At 41.5% G+C, this 25057-nt stretch overlaps 1 protein-coding gene across 9 annotated transcripts in view; it reads left to right on the top strand.

The window, feature by feature from the left end:
- Window positions 1–25057, top strand: part of LOC121294060 (signal transducer and activator of transcription 5B-like) — a 170207-nt gene that overhangs the window by 132486 nt on the left and 12664 nt on the right. For all 9 annotated transcript variants that reach the window (XM_041217607.1, XM_041217610.1, XM_041217601.1 and 6 more), the window contains 7 exons: window positions 895–984; window positions 6025–6196; window positions 14656–14792; window positions 20101–20252; window positions 23084–23239; window positions 23650–23829; window positions 24118–24205. In XM_041217607.1, coding sequence (XP_041073541.1) covers window positions 895–984; window positions 6025–6196; window positions 14656–14792; window positions 20101–20252; window positions 23084–23239; window positions 23650–23829; window positions 24118–24205 — 975 coding nt within the window. The remainder of the gene's footprint in view (window positions 1–894; window positions 985–6024; window positions 6197–14655; window positions 14793–20100; window positions 20253–23083; window positions 23240–23649; window positions 23830–24117; window positions 24206–25057) is intronic.

Here is a 25057-nt window from a genome sequence, read left to right as displayed (position 1 = left end):
CAAAGATGAGGAGAAATTTTTTCTGTGAGGGTTGAGCAACTTTGGAGCTCCCTGCTCCAGAAGGTGGTGGAGGCAGTGTCACTGAATATTTTTAAGGCCAAGGTAGATATATTCTTGTTAAACAAGGGAATCAAAGGTTGTCAGGGATAGATGGGAATATGGAAGTTGAAACACAAACAGATCAGCCACTGAATGGCGGAACAGGCTTGAGGGGCCGAATGGCCTACTTTTCCTATTTCGTATGTTCGTATATCCAGAATATATGGTACGATTTGCATCTCAACTTCCACCCAAACTACCAGCCCCTGCACCAATCATGACCACAGCCTTCACCATCCCCAAATACTAATCCCCAGTTGATCAATTCTTAATCTTAGCCTCAAGGATATTCCCATTGGAGATCCATCAGTACAGCTTTTCAGATTTCTGATCTGTACTGAGTTAGCTGGTGTCAGTTGCGTAGCGTTTCGATTGCTTCAGCATTCCTGGACTAGGGAGGAGAGTAATCAGCTACAGCTCCTGAATAATCTCCAGGTGAAAGTATGTACATGACGGTTGTTGGATTTAAATAGAATGAAACATGGGAATATTGCTTCCCACAATCGAATGATCTGCCAACACTCAATTGTTGCAACTCAAGTTTAAATAGTGGCCATTGGGTGAGGAGTGGAGAGCTCTAGCACCTATGAAATCATATGCTGATGAGATTTTGTCTTTGAGGTGACGTGGAAAGATATACAAAAGGAACACGGTTTAGTTTTGCATAGTTTCTCTTATCTGGAAGGTTGAGAATTGTGTGTTTAAGTTTTATGGACTTTAATCTATTTAGATTTCAGTTCTGGAAAATAAGTTAAATTTGTTGAGTGGTTTAACAGTTTCCATTCTTATTTCCAGAATACTTATGATCGTTGCCCACTGGAACTGGTTAGATCAATCAAACACATTCTGTACCATGAACAGAGGCTGATTAGAGAAGCTACAAATGTAAGTAACAGATTAGAGAAAATAAATTTCTTTTCAGTTCCACTCTGTTTCAATCCCCGTTTAATCACTTGTGGAAGAAGAAACAGAGAAACTTTTTCGAATTGAGAAACCAGGGTGCAGGTTCATCAAGATTTAAGGGAGTAATTGAGAAGATGAGTAATTTGGAAAGTAGTGATTAGCTGACTTCAAGAATAGCTTAATTGCAAGAAAATTGTAAGACGAATGGAAGATTGAGGATGTTAAGGCGTGCCATCGCTACCGTCCTGTGAATGAAATCAAGACAGTATTAAATTTCCAGCACAGTGGGAATGGAGAGTGGAGGAAGAGCACATAGAATATTATGTTTGGAGCTAAGAAGGAGCAACAAATGGCAATTTGGAGGAAAATGACTACAGTAATATTGATAAAGTAGAGAGGAAAAGTGCAAAAAGAAAGGTTAAAATCTTGGAATCAGAAAAAGGGCCATGTATCCATTAATGAGCTCATCTTGGTTAGAAATGCAAGAGAGGTGCTGAAGCATCTTCATAAAAAGAAGCAACATGGACATCAGCTTTTTAGATAGTTAAAGAAACTGAGTTTTTTGGAGGAAGCTTCAGCAATTGACGTGTATAGATTCAAACAAGGCCAGAAGAAATTGAGAGATGAAGTAAATAGTAGATCAAGGACTGAGTCCAGCAATCAAAACTAAGCTGGTAACTGACAGTTGCTCTTGCAAATGATCTGCGGAAAGTTTTGACTTTGAAGGGTTAAACTTGTCTGTCTTCACAGAAAACGTAGGGTCAAAAGTGATGTTTGAAGCAAAGATTTTTACATAGTAATAAAACTTGCCTATATCACCAACCTGTAACCAATGTTCTGGATTGGGATTTTTGTTTTAAAAATTGACTTCAGAGTAAGTGTCCTCAGCCCAGCCATCTTCAGCTGCTTCATCAATGACCTTCTTTCCATCATAAGGTCAGAAGTGCGAATGTTCGCTGATGATTGTACAATGTTCACCATTCACGACTCCTCAGATACTGAAGCAGTCCATATCCAAATGCAGCAAGACCTGGGCGCAATATCCAGGCTTGGGCTGACAAGTGGCAAGTAACATTCGCGCCACACAAGTGCCAGGCAGTGACCATCTCCAACAAGAGAGAATCTAACCATAGCCCCTTGACGTTCAATGGCATTACCATCACTGAATCCCCCACTATCAACATCCTGGGGGTTACCATTGACCAGAAACTCAACTGGACTAGCCATATAAATACTGTGGCTACAAGAGCAGGTCAGAGGCCAGGAATCATGTGACGAGTAACACACCACCTGATGCCCCAAATCCTGTCCATCGCTTAAAGGTACAAGTCAGGAGTGTGATGGAATATTCTCCACTTGCCTGGATGAGTGCAGCTCCCACAACACTCAAGAAGCTTGACACCATCCAGGACAAAGCAGTCCGTTTGATTGGCACCACATCCCACAAACATTCACTCCCTCCATCACCGACATACAGTGGCAACAGTGTGTACCGTCTACAAGATGCACTGCAGGAATTCACCAAGGCTGCTTTGACAGCACCTTCCAAACCCACAACCACTACCATCTAGAAGGACAAGGATAGCAGATAGATGGGAACACCACCACCTGGAAGTTCCCCTCCAAGCCACTCACCATCCTGACTTGGAAATATATCGCCATTCCTTCATTGCTGCTGGTCAAAATCCTGGAACTCCCTCCCTAACAGCACTGTGGGTGTACCTACACCATATGGACTGCAGCGGTTCAAGAACGCAACTCACCACCACCTTCTCAAGGGCATCTAGGAATGAGTAATAAACGCTGGCCCAGCCAGCGAAGCCCACATCCCATGAATGAATAAAAAAAATTTATAAGTTGCTCTTTATGATAAAAGTATTCTTGTGAAGATATGGCATAAAATGTGTTTTCAATTTGGATAGTAAGAGGAATTCATAATCTTTGTTTTGTATCCAGTTTAGGAATACATAGAATGAAGAATATTATTGGTGTTTGTTAGAAAATTAGTTAAAATGAACTTTCTATTTTGATTTTGCAAAAATCACAGCAATTGACCACACTTGCAGGTTTGCAAATGTTGGTTATTTGCAATCCTTGCATATATACAATGCAATGTGTTAAGGTAATTAAAGTACCACACATAATGGCAGGAGTTTATCTTGCTTTATTTTCATGAGTCAAAAATTTAGTTTCCGATAAATGGTACACAGGTAAAGTTTTATTGTCCTATCAGATTGGAGCTTTTTCACTGGAAGCTTTATCTTGCTAAAATGAGTCATTGGTTAAAAAAATTAATGAGAGGATGCATTCCTATAAATACTTATTTATTGATACTGAGTGAGCAACTGCAACAATTAAAATAATACTGCAGATTCCATTCAACAGAATCAAAGGTGTTGTCTATGATTTGAGGCAGTTTTTCAGGCACTGAGCATAGTGACACCCAGAAAACCTGAAGGAAGGGAGAAGCTTAGCGACTCTGAAACCTATCTGTAATCTTCATTTATGAGGTTGTCTTTATACAACCTTTATAGACTGTTTTGATATTGTGAGATTAGTCAAAAAGAAAAGGGAAGCATTCATAAGGGCTAGAAGGCTGGGAACAGATGAAGCCCGTGGAGAATATAAGAAAGTAGCAAGAAACTTAAGCAAGGAGTCAGGAGGGCTAAAAGGGGTCATGAAAAGTCACTGGCAACCAAGATTAAGGAAAATCCCAAGTCCTTTTACACATATGTAAAAAGCATGTGGGTAGCCAGGAAAGGGTAAGCCCACTCAGGGACAGAGTTGGGAATGTGTGTGTGGAGCCAGAGGAAGTGGGAGCGATACTAAATGAATACTTCTCATCAGTATTCATCAGTGAGAAGGACTAAGCAGTTGATTTGTCGAGGGAAGAGTGTGTAGATAACCTGGATCATGTTGAGATCAAAAAAGAGGAGGTGTTAGGCGTCTTGAAGAATATTAAGGTGGATAAGTCCCCAGGGCCAGATGGGATCTACCCCAGAGTACTGAGGGAGGCAAGGGAGGAGATTGCTGGGGTCTTGACAGAAATCTTTGTATCCTCACTGGCTATGGGTGAGGTCCCAGAGGACTGGAGAATGGCCAATGTTGTTCCATTGTTTAAGAAGGGTAGCAGGGATAATCCAGGAAATTACAGGCTGGTGAGCCTTACATCAGTGGTAGGGAAATTATTGGAGAAGATTCTTCGTGACATGATTTACTGCCATTTGGAAGCAAATGTGCATATTAGTAAGAGGCAGCATGGTTTTGTGAAGGGGAGGTCGTGTCTCACTAACTTGATCGAGTTTTTTGAGGAAGTGACAAAGATGATCGACGATGGAAGGGCAGTGGATGTTATATACATGGATTTCAGTAAGGCCTTTGATAAGGTCCCTCATGGCAGACTGGTACAGAAGGTAAAGTCGTATCAGAGGTGAGCTGGCAAGATGGATACAGATTTGGCTTGGTCATAGAAGACAGAGGATAACAGTGGAAGGGTGCTATTCTGAATGGAGAGCTGTGATTAGTGAAGTTCCGCAGGGATCAGTGCTGGGACCTTTGCTGTTTGTAGTATACGTAAATGATTTGGAGGAAAATATAACTGGGCTAATTAGTAAGTTTGCAGACGACACTAAGGTTGGAGGAGTTGCAGATAGTGAAGAAGATTGTCAAAGGATACAACAGGAGACTTGGGAGGAGAAATGGCAGATGGAGTTTAATCTGGACAAATGTGAGGTAATGCATTTTGGAAAGTCTAATACAGGAAGGAATTATACAGTAAATGGCAGAACCCTTAAGTGCAGGGGCAGAGGGATCTGGGTGTACAGGTCCACAGGTCACTGAAAGTGGCAACGCAGGTAGGTAAGGTAGTAAGGAAGGCATATGGCATGCTTGCCTTCATTGGCAGGGGTATTGAGTATAAAAGGTGGGAAGTCACGCTGCAGCTGTATAGAACCTTGGTTAGGCCACACTTGGAATATTGTGTGCAATTCTGGTCGCCATATTACCAGAAAGATATGGAGACATTGGAGAGGGTGCAGAGGAGGTTTACCAGGATGCTGCCTGGTCTGGAGGTTATTAGCTATGAGGAGAGGTTGGAGAAACTCAGATTGTTCTCACTAGAGCGATGGAGATTGAGGGGCGACTTGATAGAAGTTTACAAAATTATGAGTGGCATGGACAGAATAGTTAGAAGCTTTTTCCCAGGGTGGAAGAGTCAATTACGGGACATAGATTTAAGGTGAGAGGAGAAATCTATAGAGGAGATGTGTGGGGCAAGTTTTTTACGGAGAGGGTAGTGAGTGTCTAGAATTCGCTGCTAGAGAAAGTGGTGGAAGCAGGTACGATAGTGGTGTTTAAGAAGCAGCTTGACAAATACATGAATAGGATGGGAATAGAGAGATATGGACCCCGGAAGTGCAAAATGTTTTAGTTGACGGGCAATATGATCGGCGCAGGCTTGGAGGGCCGAAGGGCCTGTTCCTGTGCTGTACTTTTCTTCGTTCTTTGTTCTTTGTTTATCTCCTTAGAAGGCAGTTTGAGAGCTCAATATTCATTTACTATAGGATTATTGGGTATCCTTAGATACAGATACTGTACCTAAACAAGATTAAGATTAAAATAAAAACAGAAAATGCTGGAAATACTCAGGCCAAGCAGGATCTGTGGAGATGGAAACAATTTCATCAGAAAGGTCATCAACCTGAAACGTTAACTCTGTTTCCACAGACTCTGTTTGAGCTGCTGAGTATTTCAAGCTTTGTCTGTTTTTATTTCAAATTTTCAACATCTGCAGTATTTTGCTTTTGGATTAAGATTACACTAATTTGTTTCCTCGTTTTGAATATCACATTTTGTCACATCTGGGACAATTTGATACAGTTAAGGGAAATTATACCAATTATGATGTTGAATATCCTTTTAACAAATTACTTCTAAATCTTGTCCCTGAACTTAGTTGATAAAAAAGCAACTGAGTTAATGAAAAAGCCTGATTCTCTGATTTCTTTTAAACGTTTTTCTTAGCCAAGTTCACCAGTAGGTTTGCTGGATTCCATGTCTCAGAAACACCTTCAAATAAATCAGACGTTTGAGGAGCTAAGACTAATGACTCAAGACACAGAGAATGAACTACGAAAGCTACAGCATACCCAAGAATATTTTATCATTCAATATCAAGAGAGTCTACGCATACAAGGTAATTGGAATTTTGATTTAACAGAATTTTCAATGGCTTTTCAGTTTCTTTCAAATGAAGTTTTGTCCAATGTTTTGAAATAGAAACACACAATACTGGGAATACTCAGATAAGTCAGCATCTACGGAGTGGGAAATAGTGTTATTGTTCTGGTATTCTGTTTTTCATTTTAAAATTGTGTATTTAAACACAAATTTCTTGTTTTTCTAAGTCATTCAGCATGTGTACTGCTATGTTAAATATAAAATCAATTGCTAGATGTGTGCATTTTGCATCAGATGGTTCAGTTTTTCAGCAATTTGTCACCCCAAGATGTTCGGAAAAGGGGGAGAGATACTGAGTGATCAACTTTTGTGCGTGTTATTCTGTCTGTTCAGAAGCTAAAAATAAGGACAAGAAAATGAAGTGATAAACTCTGTCCAATCAGCACACATTTTAGTTTAAGAACATATGAGCATATGAATTAGTAGCAGGCATAGGCCATTTGGCCCCTTGAGCCTGCTTCATCATTTGATAAGATCATGGCTGATCTGATTGTGGCCCCAACTTCCCTGCCTACCCCCATACCCTTAGATTCTTGACTGACAAGGGAGTCATTCTAACTCAGCCTTAAAAATATTCAATGACCCTGCCTCCACTGCTCTCTGGGGAAGAGAATTCCACTGACTAACGACCCTCTGAGAGAATTTCTCCTCATCCTCATCTTAAATGGGAGATCCCTTATTTTTAACCTGGGTCCCCTTGTTCTCGTCTCTCCCACAAAGGAAACATCCTTGCAGCGCCCACCCTTTCAGATCCCCTCAAGATCTTTCATGTTTCAATAAGATCACCTCTCATTCTTCTAAACTCTAATGGTTACAGGCCCAACCTGCCTAGCCTTTCCTGATAAGACAACCCCTTCATCCCAGGAATCAGTCGAGTGAACCTTCTGTGCACTGCTAATGCAAGTATAATTAAATAAAGGGGCCAAAACTGTACACAGTACTTCAGATGTGTCATCAATGCCCTGTACAACACCAACAAAATGTCCCTACTTTTATATTCCATTCTCCTTGCAATAAACAACAGCATTTCATTTGCCTTTTGAATCACTTGCTGTACCCATATACTAACTTTTTGTGATTCTTGTACCTGTACTGCAGAGTTCTGGAATCTCCCTCCATTTAAATAATATGCTGCTTTTGTATTCTTCCTACCAAAGAGGACAAGTTCGCATTTTACTATATTATGCTCCATCTGCCAGATTTTTGCCCACTCGCTTAACCTGTCTATATCGCTTCACAGACTCCTTAAGTCCGCTTCACAGCTTACTTTCCTACCTATCTTTGTGTCATCAAATTTAGCAACCATGCATTCAGTCCCTTTCCCCAAGTCATTAATATAGGTTGTAATTAGTTGAGGCCCCAGCACTGATCCCTGTTGCACTTTGCTCAGTGCATCTTACCAACGCAAAAATGACCCATTTATCCCTACTCTCTGTTTCCTATTAGCTAACCAATCCTCTATCCATACCTTTACCTCTTCCCTCCTCACGGTCCAAGGCCCTAAACACACCTTTCAGGTGAAGCAACACTTCATTTGCACCTCCTTCAATTTGATCTGCTGTATTCACTGCTCCCAATGTGGTGGTCTGTACATTGGGGAGACTAAACGTAGACTGAGTGACTGCTTTGCGGAACTCCTTCGCTTAGTCCGCAAGCATGATCCAGACCTTCCTGTTGCTTGCCATTTCAACACAGCACAGAATCTCAGTGCAGAAGAAGTCCTTCGGCCCATCGAGTCTGCACTGACACGTGAGAAACACCTAACGTACCAACCTAATCACATTTACCAGCACTTCATCCATAGCCTTGAATGTTATGACGTGCCAAGTGCTCATCCAGGTACTTTTAAAAGGATGTGAGGCAACCAGCCTCCACCACCCTCCCAGGCACCGCATTCCAGACCATCACCGCCCTCTGCGTAAAAAGGTTTTTCCTCACACCCCCCCCATAACCTCCTGCCCCTCACCTTGAACTTATGTCCCCTCGTGACTGACTCTTCAACTAAGGGGAACAGCTGCTCCCTATCCACCCTGTCCATGCCCCTCATTATCTTGCACACCTCGATCAGGTTGCCTCTCAGTCTTCTCTGCGCCAGCAAAAACAACCCAAGTCTGTCCAACCTTCATAACTTAAATGTTTCATCCCGGGCAAGATTCTGGTGAATCTCCTCTGCACCCCCTCCAGTGCAATCACATCCTTCCTATAATTTGGCAACCAGAACAGCTGTGGCTTCACCAATGTTCTATACAACTCCAACATGATCTCCCTACTTTTGTAATCTCTGCCTCGATTGATAAAGGCAAGTGTCCCATATGCCTTTTTCACCACCCCACTAACATGCCCGTCTGCCTTCAGAGGTCTATGGACATACACACCAAGGTCCCTTTGTTCCTCAGAACTTCCTAGTGTCATGTTGTTCATCAAACACTTCCTTGTCAAATTACTCCTTCCAAAGTGTACCATCTCACGTCTCAGGGTTAAATTCCATCTGCCACTTTTCTGCCCATTTGACCATCCCATCTGTATCTTTCTGTAGCCCAAGACACTCAACCTCACTGTTAACCACCCAGCCAATCTTTGTCACAAAAACAAAAATAGCTGGAAAAACTTGGCATGTCTGACAGCGCCTGCAGAGAGGAACACAGTTAACGTTTCGAGTCCGTATAACTCTTCATCAGAACTAAAGAAATATAGAAATGTGGTGAAATATAAGCTGGTAGAAGGGGGTGGACCAGGTAGGGCTGGATAGAGAGCCAATGATAGGTGGAGGCAAAGAAGAGATTGCCAAAGATGTTGTAGACAAAAGGCCAAAGGGGTGTTGATGGTGGTGATATTAGCTAAGGAATGTGCTAATGGTGACATTAAGGGTAGAAAGCAGGACAAACAAGTGGCAGATGGCCCTAGTGGGGGTGGGGTGGGGGGAAGGGATCGAAATGGTCTAAAAGGTGGAGATAAAACGATAGATTTAAAAATAGGTGGGAAAAGAAAAATATATTTAAAAAATATAAATTATTGGAAAAATGGGGATCGGAAAGGGGGTGGGGATGGAGGAGAGAGTTCATGATCTGAAGTTGTTGAACACAATGTTAAGTCCAGAAGGCTGTAAAGTGCCTAATCGGAAGATGAGGTGCTGTTCCTCCAGTTTGCGTTGAGCTTCACTGGAACATTGCAGCAGGCCAAGGATGGACATGTGGGCATGAGAGCAGGGTGGAGTGTTGAAATGGCAAATGACAGGGAGGTCTGGGTCATCTTCTTTGCCTCCACCTATCACTGGCCCTCTATCCAGCTCTACCTGTCCCACCCCCCTCTACCAGCTTATATTTCACCGCATTTCTATATTTCTTTAGTTCTGATGAAGAATCATACGGACTCAAAACGTTAACTGTGTTCCTCTCTGCAGATGCTGTCAGACCTGCTGAGTTTTTCCAGCTATTTTTGTTTCTGTTTCAGATTTCCAGCATCCGCAGTATTTTGCTTTTATCTTAGTGGCTAGTCTTTGTGTCATCCGCAAATTTACTAATCCTAACCCCCACATAGTCATCTATGTCATTTATATAAATGATGAATAATAGGGGACCCAGCACAGATCCCTGTGATATGCCACTGGACACTGGCTTCCTTCTGTCATCACCCTCTGTCTCCTACAACTAAGCCAATTTTGAATCCACCTTATGAAATTACCCTGTATCCCATGTGCCTTTGCCTTCTTCATAAGTCTCCCATGTGGGACCATGTCAAAGGCTTTGCTGAAATCCATATAAACTACATCAACTGCACTACCCTCATCTACACACCTGGTCACCTCCTCAAAAAATTCAGTCAAATTTGTTAGGCATGACCTCCCTCTGACAAAACCATGCTGACTATCCCTGATCAAACCTTGCCTCTCCAAATGGAGATAGATTCTCTCCAGAACTTTCTCCAATAATTTCCCTACCACTAACGTGAAACTCACTGGTCTGTAGTTCACTGGCTTATCTGTATAACCCTTCTTAAATAGCGGAACCACATTAGCTGTTCTCCAGTCCTCTGGCACCTCCCCCAGAGAGGAATTAAAAATTTGGGTCAGAGCCCTGCAATCCCCTCCCTTGCCTCCCTCCAGTCTGGGATGCAAATCCTCTGGACTTGGAAATTTGTCAACTTTTCAGCCTGCCAACACCTCCAATACCTTAGTTGACGTTATGAGTCCTCATGACCCTTCAACAGACCCTTCAAGGGTCAGGAGGACTCGAAACGTCAACTTTTGCTCTTCTCCCCTGATGCTGCCAGATCTGCTGAGTTTTTCCAGGTATTTCTGTTTTTGTTTTGGTTTTCCAGCATCCGCAGTTTTTTTGCTTTGACCTCCAATACCTTGTCACTCCCTATATCAATTTGCTCAAGAACCTCGCAGTCTCTTTCCCCAAGTTCGATACCTTCATCCTCATTCTCTTGGGTGAAGACGGATGTGAAGCATTCGTTCAACACTCTAGCGATGTCCTCTGCCCCCTTGGTCCCTTATGGGCCCTACTCTTTCCCTGGTTACCCTCTTCCCATTGATATACTTATAGAATATCTTGGGATTTCCCCTACTTTTACCAGCCTGTGCTTTCTCATATCCCCTCTTTGCTCTCCTAATTGCTTTCCTAAGCTCCACCCTGCACTTTCTGTACTCCACTAATGCCTCTGCTGATTTGCTTCCCTTGTACCTGCTGAAAGCCTCTCTTTTTCCTTCTCATTGTATCACAGAATCTCTCAGTGCTGAAGAGGCCCTTCAGCCCATGGAGTCTGCACCAACACGTGAGAAACACCTGACCTACCTCCCATTTACCAATACTTGGCCCATAGCTTTGAATGTTATGATGTGCCAAGTGCTCATCCAGGTACTTTTTAAAGGTGTGAGGCAACCCGCCTCCACCACCTTCCCAGGCAGTGCATTCCAGACCATCACCGCCCTCTGGGTAAAAAAGTCTTTCCACACATCCCCCTAAACCTCCTGCCCCTCACCTTGAACTTATGTCCCCTCGTGACTGACTCTTCAACTAAGGGGAACAGCTGCTCCCTATCCACCCTGTCCATGCCCCATATAATCTTGTACACCTCGATCAGGTCGCCCCTCAGTCTTCCCTGCTCCAATGAAAACAACCCAAGTCTATCCAACCTCTCTCCATAACTTAAATGTTTCATCCCAGGCAAGATCCTGGTGAATCTCCTCTGCACCCCCTCCAGTGCAATCACATCCTTCCTATAATGTGGTGACCAGAACTGCACACAGTACTCCATCTGTGGCCTCACCAAGGTTCTATACAACTCCAACATGACCTCCCTACTTTTGTAATCTATGCCTCAATTGATAAAAGCAAGTGTCCCATATGCCTTTTTCACCACCCCACTAACATGCCCCTCCGCCTTCAGAGATCTATGGAGACGCATGCCAAGGTCCCTTTGTTCTTCAGAACTTCCTAGTGTCATGCAGTTTGTTGAATACTTCCTTGTCAAATTACTCCTTCCAAAGTGTATCACCTCACACTCTTCAGGGTTGAATTCCATCTGCCAGTTATCTGCCCATTTGACCATCCCATCCATATCTTCCTGAATATCCTTGGTCATCCATGGTTCTCTAGGCTTGTTACCCCTTCCCATAACCGTAGAGGAAACATTTTGAGCCTGTACCCTGCCCATTTCCTTTTTGAACGCCCCACCCCTCCCCCCCCCAACTGCTGCTCTTTAGATTTCCCCACAAGTAGCTGTTCGCAGTCTATCCTGGCCAGATCCTGCCTTATTTTACTAAAATCTGCAACCCCCCAATCCAAAACATTTTTTTGCAACTTGTCTATTTCTTTGTCCATAACAAGCTTGCTCTCATGGCCTCATGGTCTGTCCTTGGCCTGCTGCAATATTCCATTGAAGCCCAACACAAACTGGAGGAACAGCACCTCAACTTCCGATTAGCACTTTACCGCCTGCCAGATTTAACATTGAATTCAGCAACTTCAAACCATGAACTCTCTCCTCCATCTTTGCCCCTTTTTTAATACAATTTTTTATTTTTATTCGCTATTTATTTATTTACCCTCCACCCACCTCCCTCCCCCCCCGAGCCATCTGTCACTTATTTCTGTGTTGTGCTTTCACAAAGCGCTGACCCTTGTTTAGCTATTTACACATTCTGCTATCTTACCTTTATACTGCTATCAGAACCTTCTTTAGTCTTTAGCACAACCATCAACACTCCCTTTGTCTTGTGTCCATGACATCTTTGTCAGTCTCTCCTGAACTCCCACCTATCCCTGACCACCTATTTTGCTCCACCTGCTCTTAAACAGTAAAAATTCCATCACATTTCCACCTCTCCTTAGCTTTGAAGAAGAGTCATATGGACTCAAAACGTGAACTCTATTTCTCTCTCTCCGTGATGCTGCCAGACTTGATGAGTTTTTCCAGCATTTTCTGTTTTTATTCCTCTATCCATACAGTTATGTTTCCCCTTACACCATGGGCTCTTATTTTGTGTAGTAACCTTTGATATGGCACCTTGTCAAATGCCTTCTGGAAATCCAAGTACACCACATAAATCTAACTATCGTGGTAAGGTGTAATTTCAAGCTGAAGTGTGGCGTTTCTTTTTAACAGAAACTTTTTGTTCATGTAGTTGGCTCACCTATTACCAATAAATTCTGACATGTGGCTTGTAACAAGAGACTGAGCAGGTGACCCACTTTTCATAAGGCAAATAATGCTTAATTAATGACCAGTAGAAATAGTATTCATCTACTTATCTCGTCAAATCAGTGTATAATTTTTAGATAGCTTCTTAACCATCCTTGTTCTGACAGTTGGCTCAGTTTCTGTAGTCTCATCACATAACTGAAGCCTTTTACCGTCTTGTCATAGTCTTCTGTACCCTCCTCATTGTTGTTCACGTAGAGTGGCCAGAGTGGGAGACAACATTCTAACTTCTTCTTTCATATAATTTTATGTCAAGGTGGTTGAGCCAGGATATTATGTCAGGAGTGGCAGTGTGTATCGCTGCAATACCTCCTTCGTATTTGAGTCAGGCATTGGGTCATTATGTGTTCCATGGTCTGTTCTCGGTGACCACAGTTACACACAGGAGAGATTTTAATTTTCCATTTGTACATCAGATATCTGCATCTGCCACGGTTTGTACGGATGCAGTTTAGCAATGCCTATGAGCTTCGTGGTGGATCAAAACCAGGGACCTTCTTTGTTGACCCTTTCACAAGGTGTTTGCTCATGACTTCTTGTGAGGCCCATTCATTTTTCAAAGCTGCTTCATTGTTGAAAACTCATTGCCTGAGATTGTGTGCATGGATCCAAAAGGCTCATGTGATTTCAAGTAGAGGTGAGGGACGTTGATGAGGTCCTGATAGATGGGGAGGCATTTGGTTTTCCTCGATTTGCTGAACTGAACTGAGGTTCGCTATGTTGCAGCCGATTTGTTGGGGGTGGGGGGAGTGACAGTGTGATGTATGCCAGCACGGGTAGCCGGGTGTTTGGGTTGACTTGAGGGCTCCAATAATAATCTCATTCAATGACCAATTGAACATCAACCAGTCAAATGTGGCTACTTCTGGTCCATACCAGTGCACAGTGCTCAGCTATGGAGCACACGAGGGCCATCATTGGAGTCTGTAGTACTGATGCTGAGGCTCCCTAACTATAGTATGCCAGTTTCTGGATCAGGTTGACTCTTGACTTGCCTTGGTGGCTATCTCCTTCAGGTGACTGTGGAAGATTAGCGTGAGACCCAGCTTTATTCTGAGGTAAGTCAGACTAGGGTCATGTTGAACAAGGTTGCCACAGAATGTCACCTTCAGGCTGCGTTTAGCATTCTGATGAACAAGATAAAATGTGGTAACTGTTGTTTTGTGGGGTTTGGCTTGATTCTCCGTTTCTGGAAGTATTCAGACATGGTTTGAGGTCCCTTTTCAAAGTGGACTCCATGTTGTTGAAGGTGGCTGCTTGCATTGCCGGACAAGGTTGTCCACTTATGCAAATTTGCATGACTTTGTTGGCAGCATGTACACATTGAAAATCGTCTGTGCCAGTGGTGATCCTTGTGGCAGTTCGTTATTGAGGGACCGAGGTAAGCTGACTTACTCGTCAAGATGGACATACCAGGGAACCTTACCTGCTGCTGTTACATATCATAAAATTGACACAGATAACATTTGCAATTAATTTATGTTTGCTGGCAGTAAGCCTCTCCAACACCAATGCATGTTCAGCAAATTGCCCCATTATTTGTGAACAGATGGAAGGTGGAAGATGTTGCTGTTAAAGCAACAAATAAGTATTTAGACTGTATGAATTTAATATAGTTTAACAATTTTGAATATAAATTGTTGGAATATGCAAGTTTTACTACCATGGATTTCCATTTTGACAGTGATCTGAAATTATTCCTTATTTTAGCTCAGCTTGCACAGCTTGCACAGCTCAGTCCACAAGACCAGAACCGTATCGTTCGAGAGCAAAGCTTACAACAAAAACGGACATCAGTGGAGAGTTGGTTACAACGAGAAGCCCAGACACTACAACAATACAGACTGGTATTTAAAAATCCATAATTTTTTTAATTTAGATTTTATTTTACATATTCTGCGTTGCACTTAGAAATGTTAATTTTAGTAGCTTTAAGCAGCTGGATATTGTGGTCACAATGATTGCATTTTAAATCATTTTTTTTGTTTTGGAGTTTTGGGTGTCCAAGAAGATGAGAAATACAATCATTTCAGACACCACCTATGTGCACTAATCACTCAGTATGAGTTAGAAGCAAGTAAATCTCCCTCTATGTAGCTATAACTTCAGAGTCCTAATGCACTTAATGTGACATGTTGCTTTTCGCACACTATCTTTTGGCTTCTTGAGGTTATCAATATGTGGTAAATTAAGGACAATTTTGTGCTGGGAACTCTTGTCCATGAGGAAGCTGATTGATGCTGCTGCTGCAAACTATTTGACATAAGATGCTTGTAGTCAACAGACAGTAAAGACATTTCTCTCTTTCTGGTCTGGATGTGAATTAACATGTTAGGAATTCAAATAGGTTCTCAACCAACTGCATCACTCAGTTCTTTACTTTCACATGCAAAATAAGAAATGAATGGTGGAAAGATCTGATATATATTATCCATGTTAATAATGGTGTTCCCTGGCAGTCCAATATGACATAACCTGTGATTAAGGAAAAATTCTCCTTTATCCAGTCATTCTGATCAGGCAAGTATGTTGGAAATTAATGACAAAGCTAGAAATGGGTTTTCTCATTAATCAAATTCTCTAATGTGCTAAATATGCCTGTAGCATTTCTTTCTGATGTTGGGTCATTAACAAAAACGGCATTCAGTATTTTTGACAATGCGGGGTTAAAAAATTGTCATTGTTGTGCTTATCTAGTTAAATGATGCAAATATTGGAAAATGAAACACATTTCTACTTTGTGGTCAGATGCAGACAAAAGCTGGGTGGCAAATGTAACTCCACTATTTGAAAGCAGAATATAGGGAGCTAGGAAATAAATTAAAAAGAAACTTGAAGGTAGTAATCTCAGGATTACTCCCAGTGCCACGTGCGAGCGAAATCAGGAATAAGAGAATAGACTAGATGAATCTGTGGCTGGAGCGATGGTGTAGGAGGGAGGGATTTAGATTCCTGAGACTTTGGGATTGATTTTGGGAAAAATGAGACCTGTACAAGCTGGATGGGTTGCACCCCAAACAAGACTGGGACCCCAGTATCCTCGCAGGGGTGTTCACTGGTACTGTGGGGAAGGCTTAAACTAGATTAGTAGGGGGATGAAAACCTGAGCAGGGAGACATGAGAGAGAAACAAAGATGGGAATGAAAGATGGAAAAGTAGAAAGCAAAAGTGGAAGGCAGAGGAAACAAGGTCTAGCAGCAAATAGGGCCATAGTACAAAAACATTGCGTAAACATGTTAAAAAGACAAGTCTAAAAGCACTATCTGAATGTACAGAGCATTCACAATAAGGTAGATGAATTAACAGTGCAAATAAATGTAAATGTAAAATGATATGAGTGCGATTACAGAGATATGGCTGCAGGGTGACCAAAGCTGGGAACTGAATATCTACTGAATATATTTAAGATAGACCAGCAAAAAGGAAAAGGAGGTGACATGGCATTGTGAGCTAAGGGTTAAATCAGTGCAATAGTGAGAGAGAATATTGGCTCAGAAAATCTAGATGTATAGTCAGTCTAGGTGAAGCTAAGAAACAACAAGGGGCAGGAAACATTAGTGGGAGTTGTCTAAAGGCCTCCAAAATGATACGGTAAGGGACTGCATTAAACAGGAAATTAGAGATGCATGTAACAAGGGTGCTACAGTAATCATGAGTGATTTTTATCTACATATAGACTGGGCAAACTAAATTAGCAATAATATTGTGGCGGACGAATTCCTGGAGTGTGTACAAGATGCTGTTTTAGACCAACATGCTGAAGAACTGACTCGGGAAAAGGCTACACTAGATTTGGTATTGTGCAATGAGAAGGGTTTAATTAATAATCTTGTTGTGCAAGGTCTTTTGGGGAACAGTGACCATGACATGATAGAATTCTTCATTAGGATGGAAAGTGAAGTAGTCTGATCTGAAACTAAGGTGCTAAATCTTTAAGAAAACCACTAGATATGAGGCGTGAGTTGGCTAAGAGAGAATGGGGAACTTCATTAAAAGCCAATGATGGACAATAACAATGACGATGGATAGACACTGGCTAATATTTAGGGAACGAATGTGTACATTGCAACAGTTGTACATTCCTTTCTGGCACAAAAACACAAGGAAAAGCTTCCCAACCATGGCTAACAAAAGAAATTAGGGATAGTATTAGATCCAAAGAGGAATCATATAAAGTTGCTAGAAAAAGTAGCAAGCCTGAGGATTGGGAGCAGTTTAGAATTCAACAAAAGAGGGCCAAGAGATTGATTAAGAGGGGAAAAATAGAGCATGAGAGTAAACTTGCAAGGAACATAAAAGTTTACTGTAAAAGCTTCTACAGGTATGTAAAAAAAAAAATTAATGAAGACAAATGTAGGTCCCTTATAGTCTGAAATGGGAGAACTTAAAGAGAACAAAGAAATGGCAGAGCAATTAAACAACTACTTCACACAGGAAAACACAAACAACTTCCCATAAATAGTAGGGGAATCAAGGGTCTAGTGAGAAGGAGGAATTGAATGAAACTAGCATTACTAAAACAGTAGTGCTGGAGAAATTAATGGAAATGAAAGCCGATAAATCCCCAGGACCGATAATTTATATTCCAGGGCATTAAAGGAGATGGCCGCGGAAATAGTTGTGTTGGTTGTCATCTTCCAAAATTCTGTAGATTCTGGAACAGTCCCGACAGATTGGAGTATAACTGCTATTTAAAAAAGGAGGGAGAAAACAGTAAATTACAGACCGGCTAGCCGAATCTCAGTTGTAGGGAAAATGCTAGAGTCTATTATACAGGATGTGATAACAGGACACTTAGAAAATATCAATAGGATTAGACAAAGTCAACGTGGATTTATGAAAGGGAAACCATGTTTGGCAAACCTCCTGGAGTTCTTTGAGGATGTAACTAGCAGAATAGATAAGGGAGAATCAGTGGATGTGGTGTATTTGGATTTTCAGAAAGCTTTTAATAAAGTCCCACGAGAGGTTAGTGTGTAAAATTAAAGTACATGGGATTAGGAGTAATATATTGGCATGGATTGAAAATTGGTTAGCAGACAGGAAATGAGTAGAAATAAATGGGCCTTTTTCGGAGTGGCAAGCAGTGACTTGCGGGGTACTGCAGGGATCAGTGTTTGGGCCCCAGCTATGCACAATATATATCAGTGATTTGGATGAGGGAACCATATGTAATATTTCCAAGTTTGCTGACAGAAGGAAATCTGGTGAGAATGCGAGCGATAAGGAGTGTGTTCAGAGGTTTCAAAGTGATTTAGACAGGTTGAGTGAGTGGGCAAATACATGGTAGATGCAGTATAATGTGGATAAATGTGAAGTTATCCACTTTGATAGGAAAAACAGAATGGCATATTATTATTTAAATGGTGATAGATTGGGAGATGTTGATGTACAAAGGGACCTGGGAGTCCTTGAACCAATCACTGAAAGCAAGCAAGCAGGTGCAGCAAGCAGTTAAGAAGGCAAATGGTATGTTGGCCTTCATTGCGAGAAGACTTGAGTACAGGAGCAAGGATGTCTTACTGCAGCTGTACAGGGCTTCGATGAGACCGTACCTGGAGCTTGTGTGCAGTTTTGGTCTCTTTACCTAAAAAAGAATATGCTTGCCATAGAGGGACCGCAGAGAATGTTCATCAGGCTGATTCCTGGGATGGCAGGATTGTCGTATGAGGAGAGATTGGGCTGACTAGGCCTGTATTCAATGAAGTTTAGAAGAGTAAGAGGAGATCTCATTGAAACATATAAAATTCTGACAGGGATGGACAGACTGGATGCATGGATGATATTGCCTCTGGTTGGGGGTATGGAGCAAGGGATCGCAGATATGGGATAGACCATTTAGGACTGGGATGAGGAGAAACTTCTTCACTCAGAGGGTGGTGAATGTGTGGAATTCTCTACCACAGAGGCTGTGGAGGCCAAGTCACTGAATATAGTTAAGAAGGAAATAGATTTCTGGACTCTAAAGGTATCAAGGTGTATGGGACAAGCGCAAGAGTACGGCGTTGAGATAGAGGATCAGCCATGATCATATTGAATGGCTGATCAAGCTTGGAGGGCCGAATGGCCTACTCCTCCTATTTTCTATTTTCCCCCAAAATAAACCTTGTCTCCAGCCTCAAGAGCGTAGAATGATAGAGCCAGAATGAAGTCATTTTGTCTATTGTTGGCTGTGCAACTCTCTGGCAGAACTATCCAATTAACTCAACTCTCCTGATTTCCCATAGCCCTATATTTTTTTCCCTTCAAATATTTAACCCATTGAATACCATAGTTGAATAAGCTTCCATCATCCTTTCAGGCAGGGCATTCCAGATTGCAACAACTCACTGTGTATACTAAAAAATTAAATTTCTGCCATCTGTTTACTGACTCTTTTGCTACTGGGAACAGTTTCTGCTTAATCACTTAGCAAAACGATTCATGATTTTGAACACCTCTACCAAATTTCCTTAACCAAGAACAACCTGAGATTCTCCGTTCTCTCCACATAATTGAAGTCCCTTAAGTATCATTCTAGTAATCTCTTCTGCATCTGCTCCAAGGCCTTTTTTGTTTGAGATGCTTCCTGAGGTGCACTGCCCACAATTTAATATAATTCTCCAACTGAGACCTAACCAGTGTTTTGAAAGGTTTAACCTAACTTCCTTGCTTTAATACTCTATTTATCTGTTAATGAAGTGAAAGATCCCATATGCTTTGTTAATTATTTCCTCAATTTGTCTTGCCACCTTCAAAGATTTGTGTACGTAGACTTCCAGGACTTTCTGTTTCAGTACCCCTTCAAATTTGTACTATGTAGTTCCTATGGAGTCCCCTCATTCTTCTTACAAAAATGTTATCACTTCATGAGTATAGTAAATTTCATCTTCAGAGTGTTTGCTATTTCACTAAGTCTGTCTGTCACCCTAAAGTCTATTACTATCCTCTTTATTGTTTACTGAATTCATATCAGCCTCAGACTTTGGAATTGTGCCCTGTATCCATCATCATTAATGCAAATAAGGACATCACTGTAAACCGCCTTCTACTCTGGAAAAAATCTGTTCATCCTAGAAGAAAACTTGGAAAGTTTCTAACAGAAACCAATAAGGCAAATAGACACTGTTAGTGTAATGTCTATGAAGAATGTAAACTACTGTGTACTTATTGCAGGACTTAGCAGAAAAACATCAAAAGACGTTACAATTGCTTCGTAAGCTGCAGACAATTATTTTAGATGATGAATTGATTCAGTGGAAACGACGCCAGCAATTGGCAGGGAATGGTGGTCAGTCTGAAGGTAGTTTGGATGTGCTTCAGTCATGGTAAGAAAACCAATTTCAGTAAAGCTTGATTCAGCCAGCAAAAATGTTTCAAAATTGTAGAACTTCAAGAAAACGTGTGCTTTTAATACTTACATTCTATTTGCAAGTTATTGCCATTTTGTTTCCCCTAGCCTTTTCATTTAACTCAGAGTTTGTCCCAGACAAAAACTTAGGCACATGATTTCAATTCCCAGACAAAACTTGGGCGTGTGTCTCAAGCTCCCAGAAGCTTGACATTGCTATTGAATTCACCACTCTGATCTGGGAAACGGGAAGTTGGGTGACAAAAACTGCTACTGTGCTCTTGCTCATTATCTTCCACACAACTCATGCTGGGAGAATTGCTAGTCAGCCGTTCCCTGTGTGTCTTTTGTGTAAATGACAATAGATAGGTCGATGGGGCCTAGCAAGCCACCCAATTTCCCTAACTTCTACCGATACCACTATCTCCTAAAACACTGACAAGAGACAAATAGTAATCTCTGAGGCAGCTGCGAAAGGCCCACCAATGCCTCCTTTTGAAGGAAAATAGCTGAGTAGTAGCACTTCTTTCTCCCTTCAGCTTCCTAAACTTTACCGTAATTTCACCTTGGCTTAGACATGAAAATTGACCTGATCTCTTGGGCCCTGTGCCCACATTAAGCTGGGTTTCAACTCTTACGTTGCTGCAGCAGCAGGCCAATTTTTCAGTCCGTTCACTTCTGGTTTGGACCCTATCAGGTGTCTGCTGTGCATTTATGACGACCCCTTGCACAAGAAACTGGGTCAGAGTCATGATAAATAGAAGCCCTGACCTAACCCTCCTTGTGGTGGATCCAGGAAAATCCAGTCCCATTAGCTTTCCAGGCAGCTTAAGGAGCATGCTTTTTGCCTTCAACCTTTTCCTCCCTGTGGGTTAATGTTTGAACTCCATTTAGTGCTTCTCACAATAACTAGTTAAGATTGGGAAGTTTCAGCGTTGAATACCATGACCATAAGTGCTTTGCTGCCATTCAGTAGTTGTTTCAGAAAGGAAATGGAGGAACAAATCTGCAAGCAAGTTTCAGTGCAGAAGATTGCAGCCATTTGGTCCATCATTCCTGTGTTGGCTATTTTTATATTCGTTTGCAGATTTGCTCCTCCATCTCCTTCCCACTATCTTGTTGCTCTTAGAGGATGTGCTCAGGATTGTAACTGCTCCTTTCCTCCTGAACGCCAAATAGATCCTGTCTTTGAACCCTCCAGTGTTGCCCCTTTCCAAGGATGTAACATTATCTTTGATCGGCACTGCAACCTTGTTGTAGCTAGGAATGTTATGTTCCCATTCTTGGCCTTGTTTGAGCCAGGTCTTCAATTTGCTACTGTAATAAGTTCATGAGACAACTTGTGCCTATGGCTGACAAACCTTATTTATCATGCTCAGTACATCTACATGCCTACCCTCCAAATCTGCCTTAGCCTGCTTTGCATTTTTCCCTTGTTTGATCCTCCTGTTTCTGAAATGCTGTTTATCCTATGCCATTTCTCTCCCAGTCCTCTTGTTTCTCCTCTGTGATGCTTCAATCTGTTCCTGCCATCCACCAGGCCCACCTGCATCTCAACCAAATGAGTTCAAAATCTCCTCTCTAGCACTCATTAACATCTATACTTAGTAACACGTGGCACTGGGAATACTCCAACAGTTTTCACTTTTGAGGCCCTATTTAGTTTCCTCCCTAGCTCTTAAATCTGGTTGTAGAACCTCAACCCTTTTCTTTCCTATGTCATTGATTCCAATGTGAAAAAATATTTCTGCACCCCTTCTCCACATCCCACCACTTCCACTGAATGTTCTGCACCTGTTCTATGGTCTTCCCTGTCCTGATACCATGGAGGCAACTCGCATCAATGGTTGCAGAAATGCCTATCTCCCTACTAAATTTGTATGACTAAATCTTCCTGTAACCCCTGTGCGGTCATTTGCTCCATAGTTCTGTGGAATTGCTTTAGATTGCGGTCCGAGGTGTTGTCGCCCTCAAAGTTGAATTTGAGAGTGCCACATGGCTAGAGGATTTCTGCACTGCTTCCTCCTCTTACCATGTTGGATGACCACACACACACTCTCCTCATGAACTCTCATGCTGCTAGTTTAACCACCTCCGGTATCATGCAATCCAGCAAACCTTCAGCCTCCCATGATAGTGATACCGACTGCTCCTCCAGTGCAAGACCTGAGCTTATGCAGAAGGTGCTTCTGGCTGCTAAAGTGCTTGTCCAGGACACAAGGAACATTTTGGAGTTTCCAAATGGTGTAGAATGCATATGCAACCAGTCTCAACTGACCTATTTTCCCAGAAGTTGACCATCTACCTAGTGTAAAACAGTCACACAGTTAAATCTCTACCATTCAAACATTCTGGTGCCATGTGATTAGCTTTCATACCACTACTACTACTAATATCCTTGGATTCTGAATTGCAGGCTATTCAATAAGTTAAATATGCAAGCTCTAGTTGCAGGTAAATGATGTTTTACAAGCTTCATGGTGTGTTAATATTTTGATGGTCAATGTAGTGCATAGTTAAACAATTGAAGCCAATATTGGAAGCCAGTCTTTGGATAGTCACATTTGCAGATTTTGATATGCACTAATGCCAAACTAGTTAGCTACTGGAAGCTTTTACAGTCAAGTACCATATCCTTTGGAAACTTAATTTAACAAAAGTAACAAGTAGGTTGATATGTTGTTGTCTGCCCCTTACCTGATTCCAGAATTGTTAAACTGTGATACGTTTATAATAGCATTTAACGACTGGGTCTTTTTTTCATTCACTATACAGCATTGTTCATTGGGAAATTTGTTGCACTTGTAGGTGTGAGAAGTTAGCAGAGACAATATGGCAGAATCGTCAGCAGATCAGGCGAGCTGAGCACCAAAGGCAGCAGCTACCCATCCCAGGCCCAGTGGAGGAGTTACTTACAGAGCTCAATGCAACAATTACAGATGTAATATCTGCGCTAGTCACAAGGTCAGCAACTTTAATACAGCTGCATATCACAATTTATGGTAAACACTGCAGAAATGTACATTTAAGCAAAACATGTTTCACCCATCAGATAAAATATATAATATTTGTATTTATTATGGCTTGAAGAATGGGAGAGGCTGTTTTGTATCATCTTAATCAAATAAGTTCTCATTAAAATCAAGCAGTCATCCTAAAATCTAAATTCTGACATGAGCATTTGTAATGAAAGAAATCTACTCCACAGCCAGAGATTGGGTAATATTATTAGATATTTAAATATCTAACAATTGCATGGTATTCATGAACATAAATTATTTTATATCATTTGATTTATGAAATCAGATTAATTTAAATAGTGTCTAACTAGAGCAGATTGTACTAAATATAGTTTTGCACTTTTTTTAAAACAGCACCTTTATTATTGAGAAACAGCCCCCGCAGGTTTTGAAGACTCAGACCAAGTTTGCAGCTACAGTACGCTTATTAGTAGGAGGAAAGCTGAATGTACACATGAACCCACCCCAAGTGAAAGCAACCATCATTAGTGAACAGCAGGCCAAGGCTCTCCTGAAAAACGAGAATACTAGAAAGTAAGGCGACTACTAACATTCTGAATATTTTTCTTGATGGAAAATTAACCACAGTTACAGACCATTAAGCAGCATTCCTACATACATACAAACATACATAGTCTGTTGCCCCTTTTTTTAAACCCCACAATGGTCCAAGCTGGCTGTATAATCATGTCTGTCTGCTTGTATCACTCCATAAAATGCACAACTGTGCAGTGGAACACAACACTAATCTCCTGCAATTTCTTTTTTTTTTTAGTTGTAGCAATTTGAAAAGTGTTTTTAACCCATTTATGTCTCTGGCAGTGACAGCAGTGGTGAAATATTAAACAACTGTTGTGTTATGGAGTACCATCAAGCAACAGGAACCTTAAGTGCCAACTTTAGAAATATGGTAAGCAAAAGCATTCAGTACATACAATGGAGCTCCCTTTCCAGTGCTCTTGGACAGTTGGGGTTGGGAGCTACTTGCTGCATTGCTCTGTTAGGTCTGTCCCCACGCACAGATAGAACAAAGCACAGACAGGTTTTGTGCCATGTGCTTGCTCAAAGGTATTTCCTAGTTTACATGGTCTCATCATCAGGCGCCTGAGCTGCACAGTAGGAGATGGGATGATCAGTTTCTCTTTTGTGTTTGAAGAGGCTTTAAATGACCAGAAGGTGTGGCTGGAGGGACAATTGGCAGTTGATGGAAGAAAATTGCTGGGAGAAATTTTTTGGAAAGTGACATCTTGTTGGAGGATGTGGAAAGAAAGTCAAAGTTAGACAAATAAATGGAGAAAGAATTTCAGATTGGCGACAGTAAGTGTTATGGCTGTTTTCGGCGGTGGGGGGGCGGGTTTGGGATATATTCTGTGATCATCATCTGATAACTTATTTGACCAAAATAAGCATGAGCATAGCACAGACTAATCAACAAACTGGGAAATTATCAGCAATCATGGATTCTAAGAATGTTATTGGGTATTATACATTTCTGTAAAATGCACAAAAAGAAACCAAAAGGAACAAGTTTTATCAAACCAAATGTCATTTTTCTCCTGTATATGAAAGATCCTTATATTAATAATACAAGCTCTGTTTATCGTAGAATGTTTCAGAGGCTTTTGATGTGGCTCCCCAGACAGCTTAGTGTGGTTAGTGCATTGTGCAGTGCAGCACTAGGCCATCAGAGCAGGTTGCTTCAGGTTTGATCCCTCGTTTGTGCATGTCTCATTCAGGAAAGCAATAGGTATGCTTCTGTAAG

Source organism: Carcharodon carcharias, chromosome 23 (genome assembly GCF_017639515.1).
Source record: "Carcharodon carcharias isolate sCarCar2 chromosome 23, sCarCar2.pri, whole genome shotgun sequence".
NCBI lineage: Eukaryota > Metazoa > Chordata > Chondrichthyes > Lamniformes > Lamnidae > Carcharodon > Carcharodon carcharias.
This window is presented reverse-complemented; position numbering and strand designations above follow the sequence as displayed.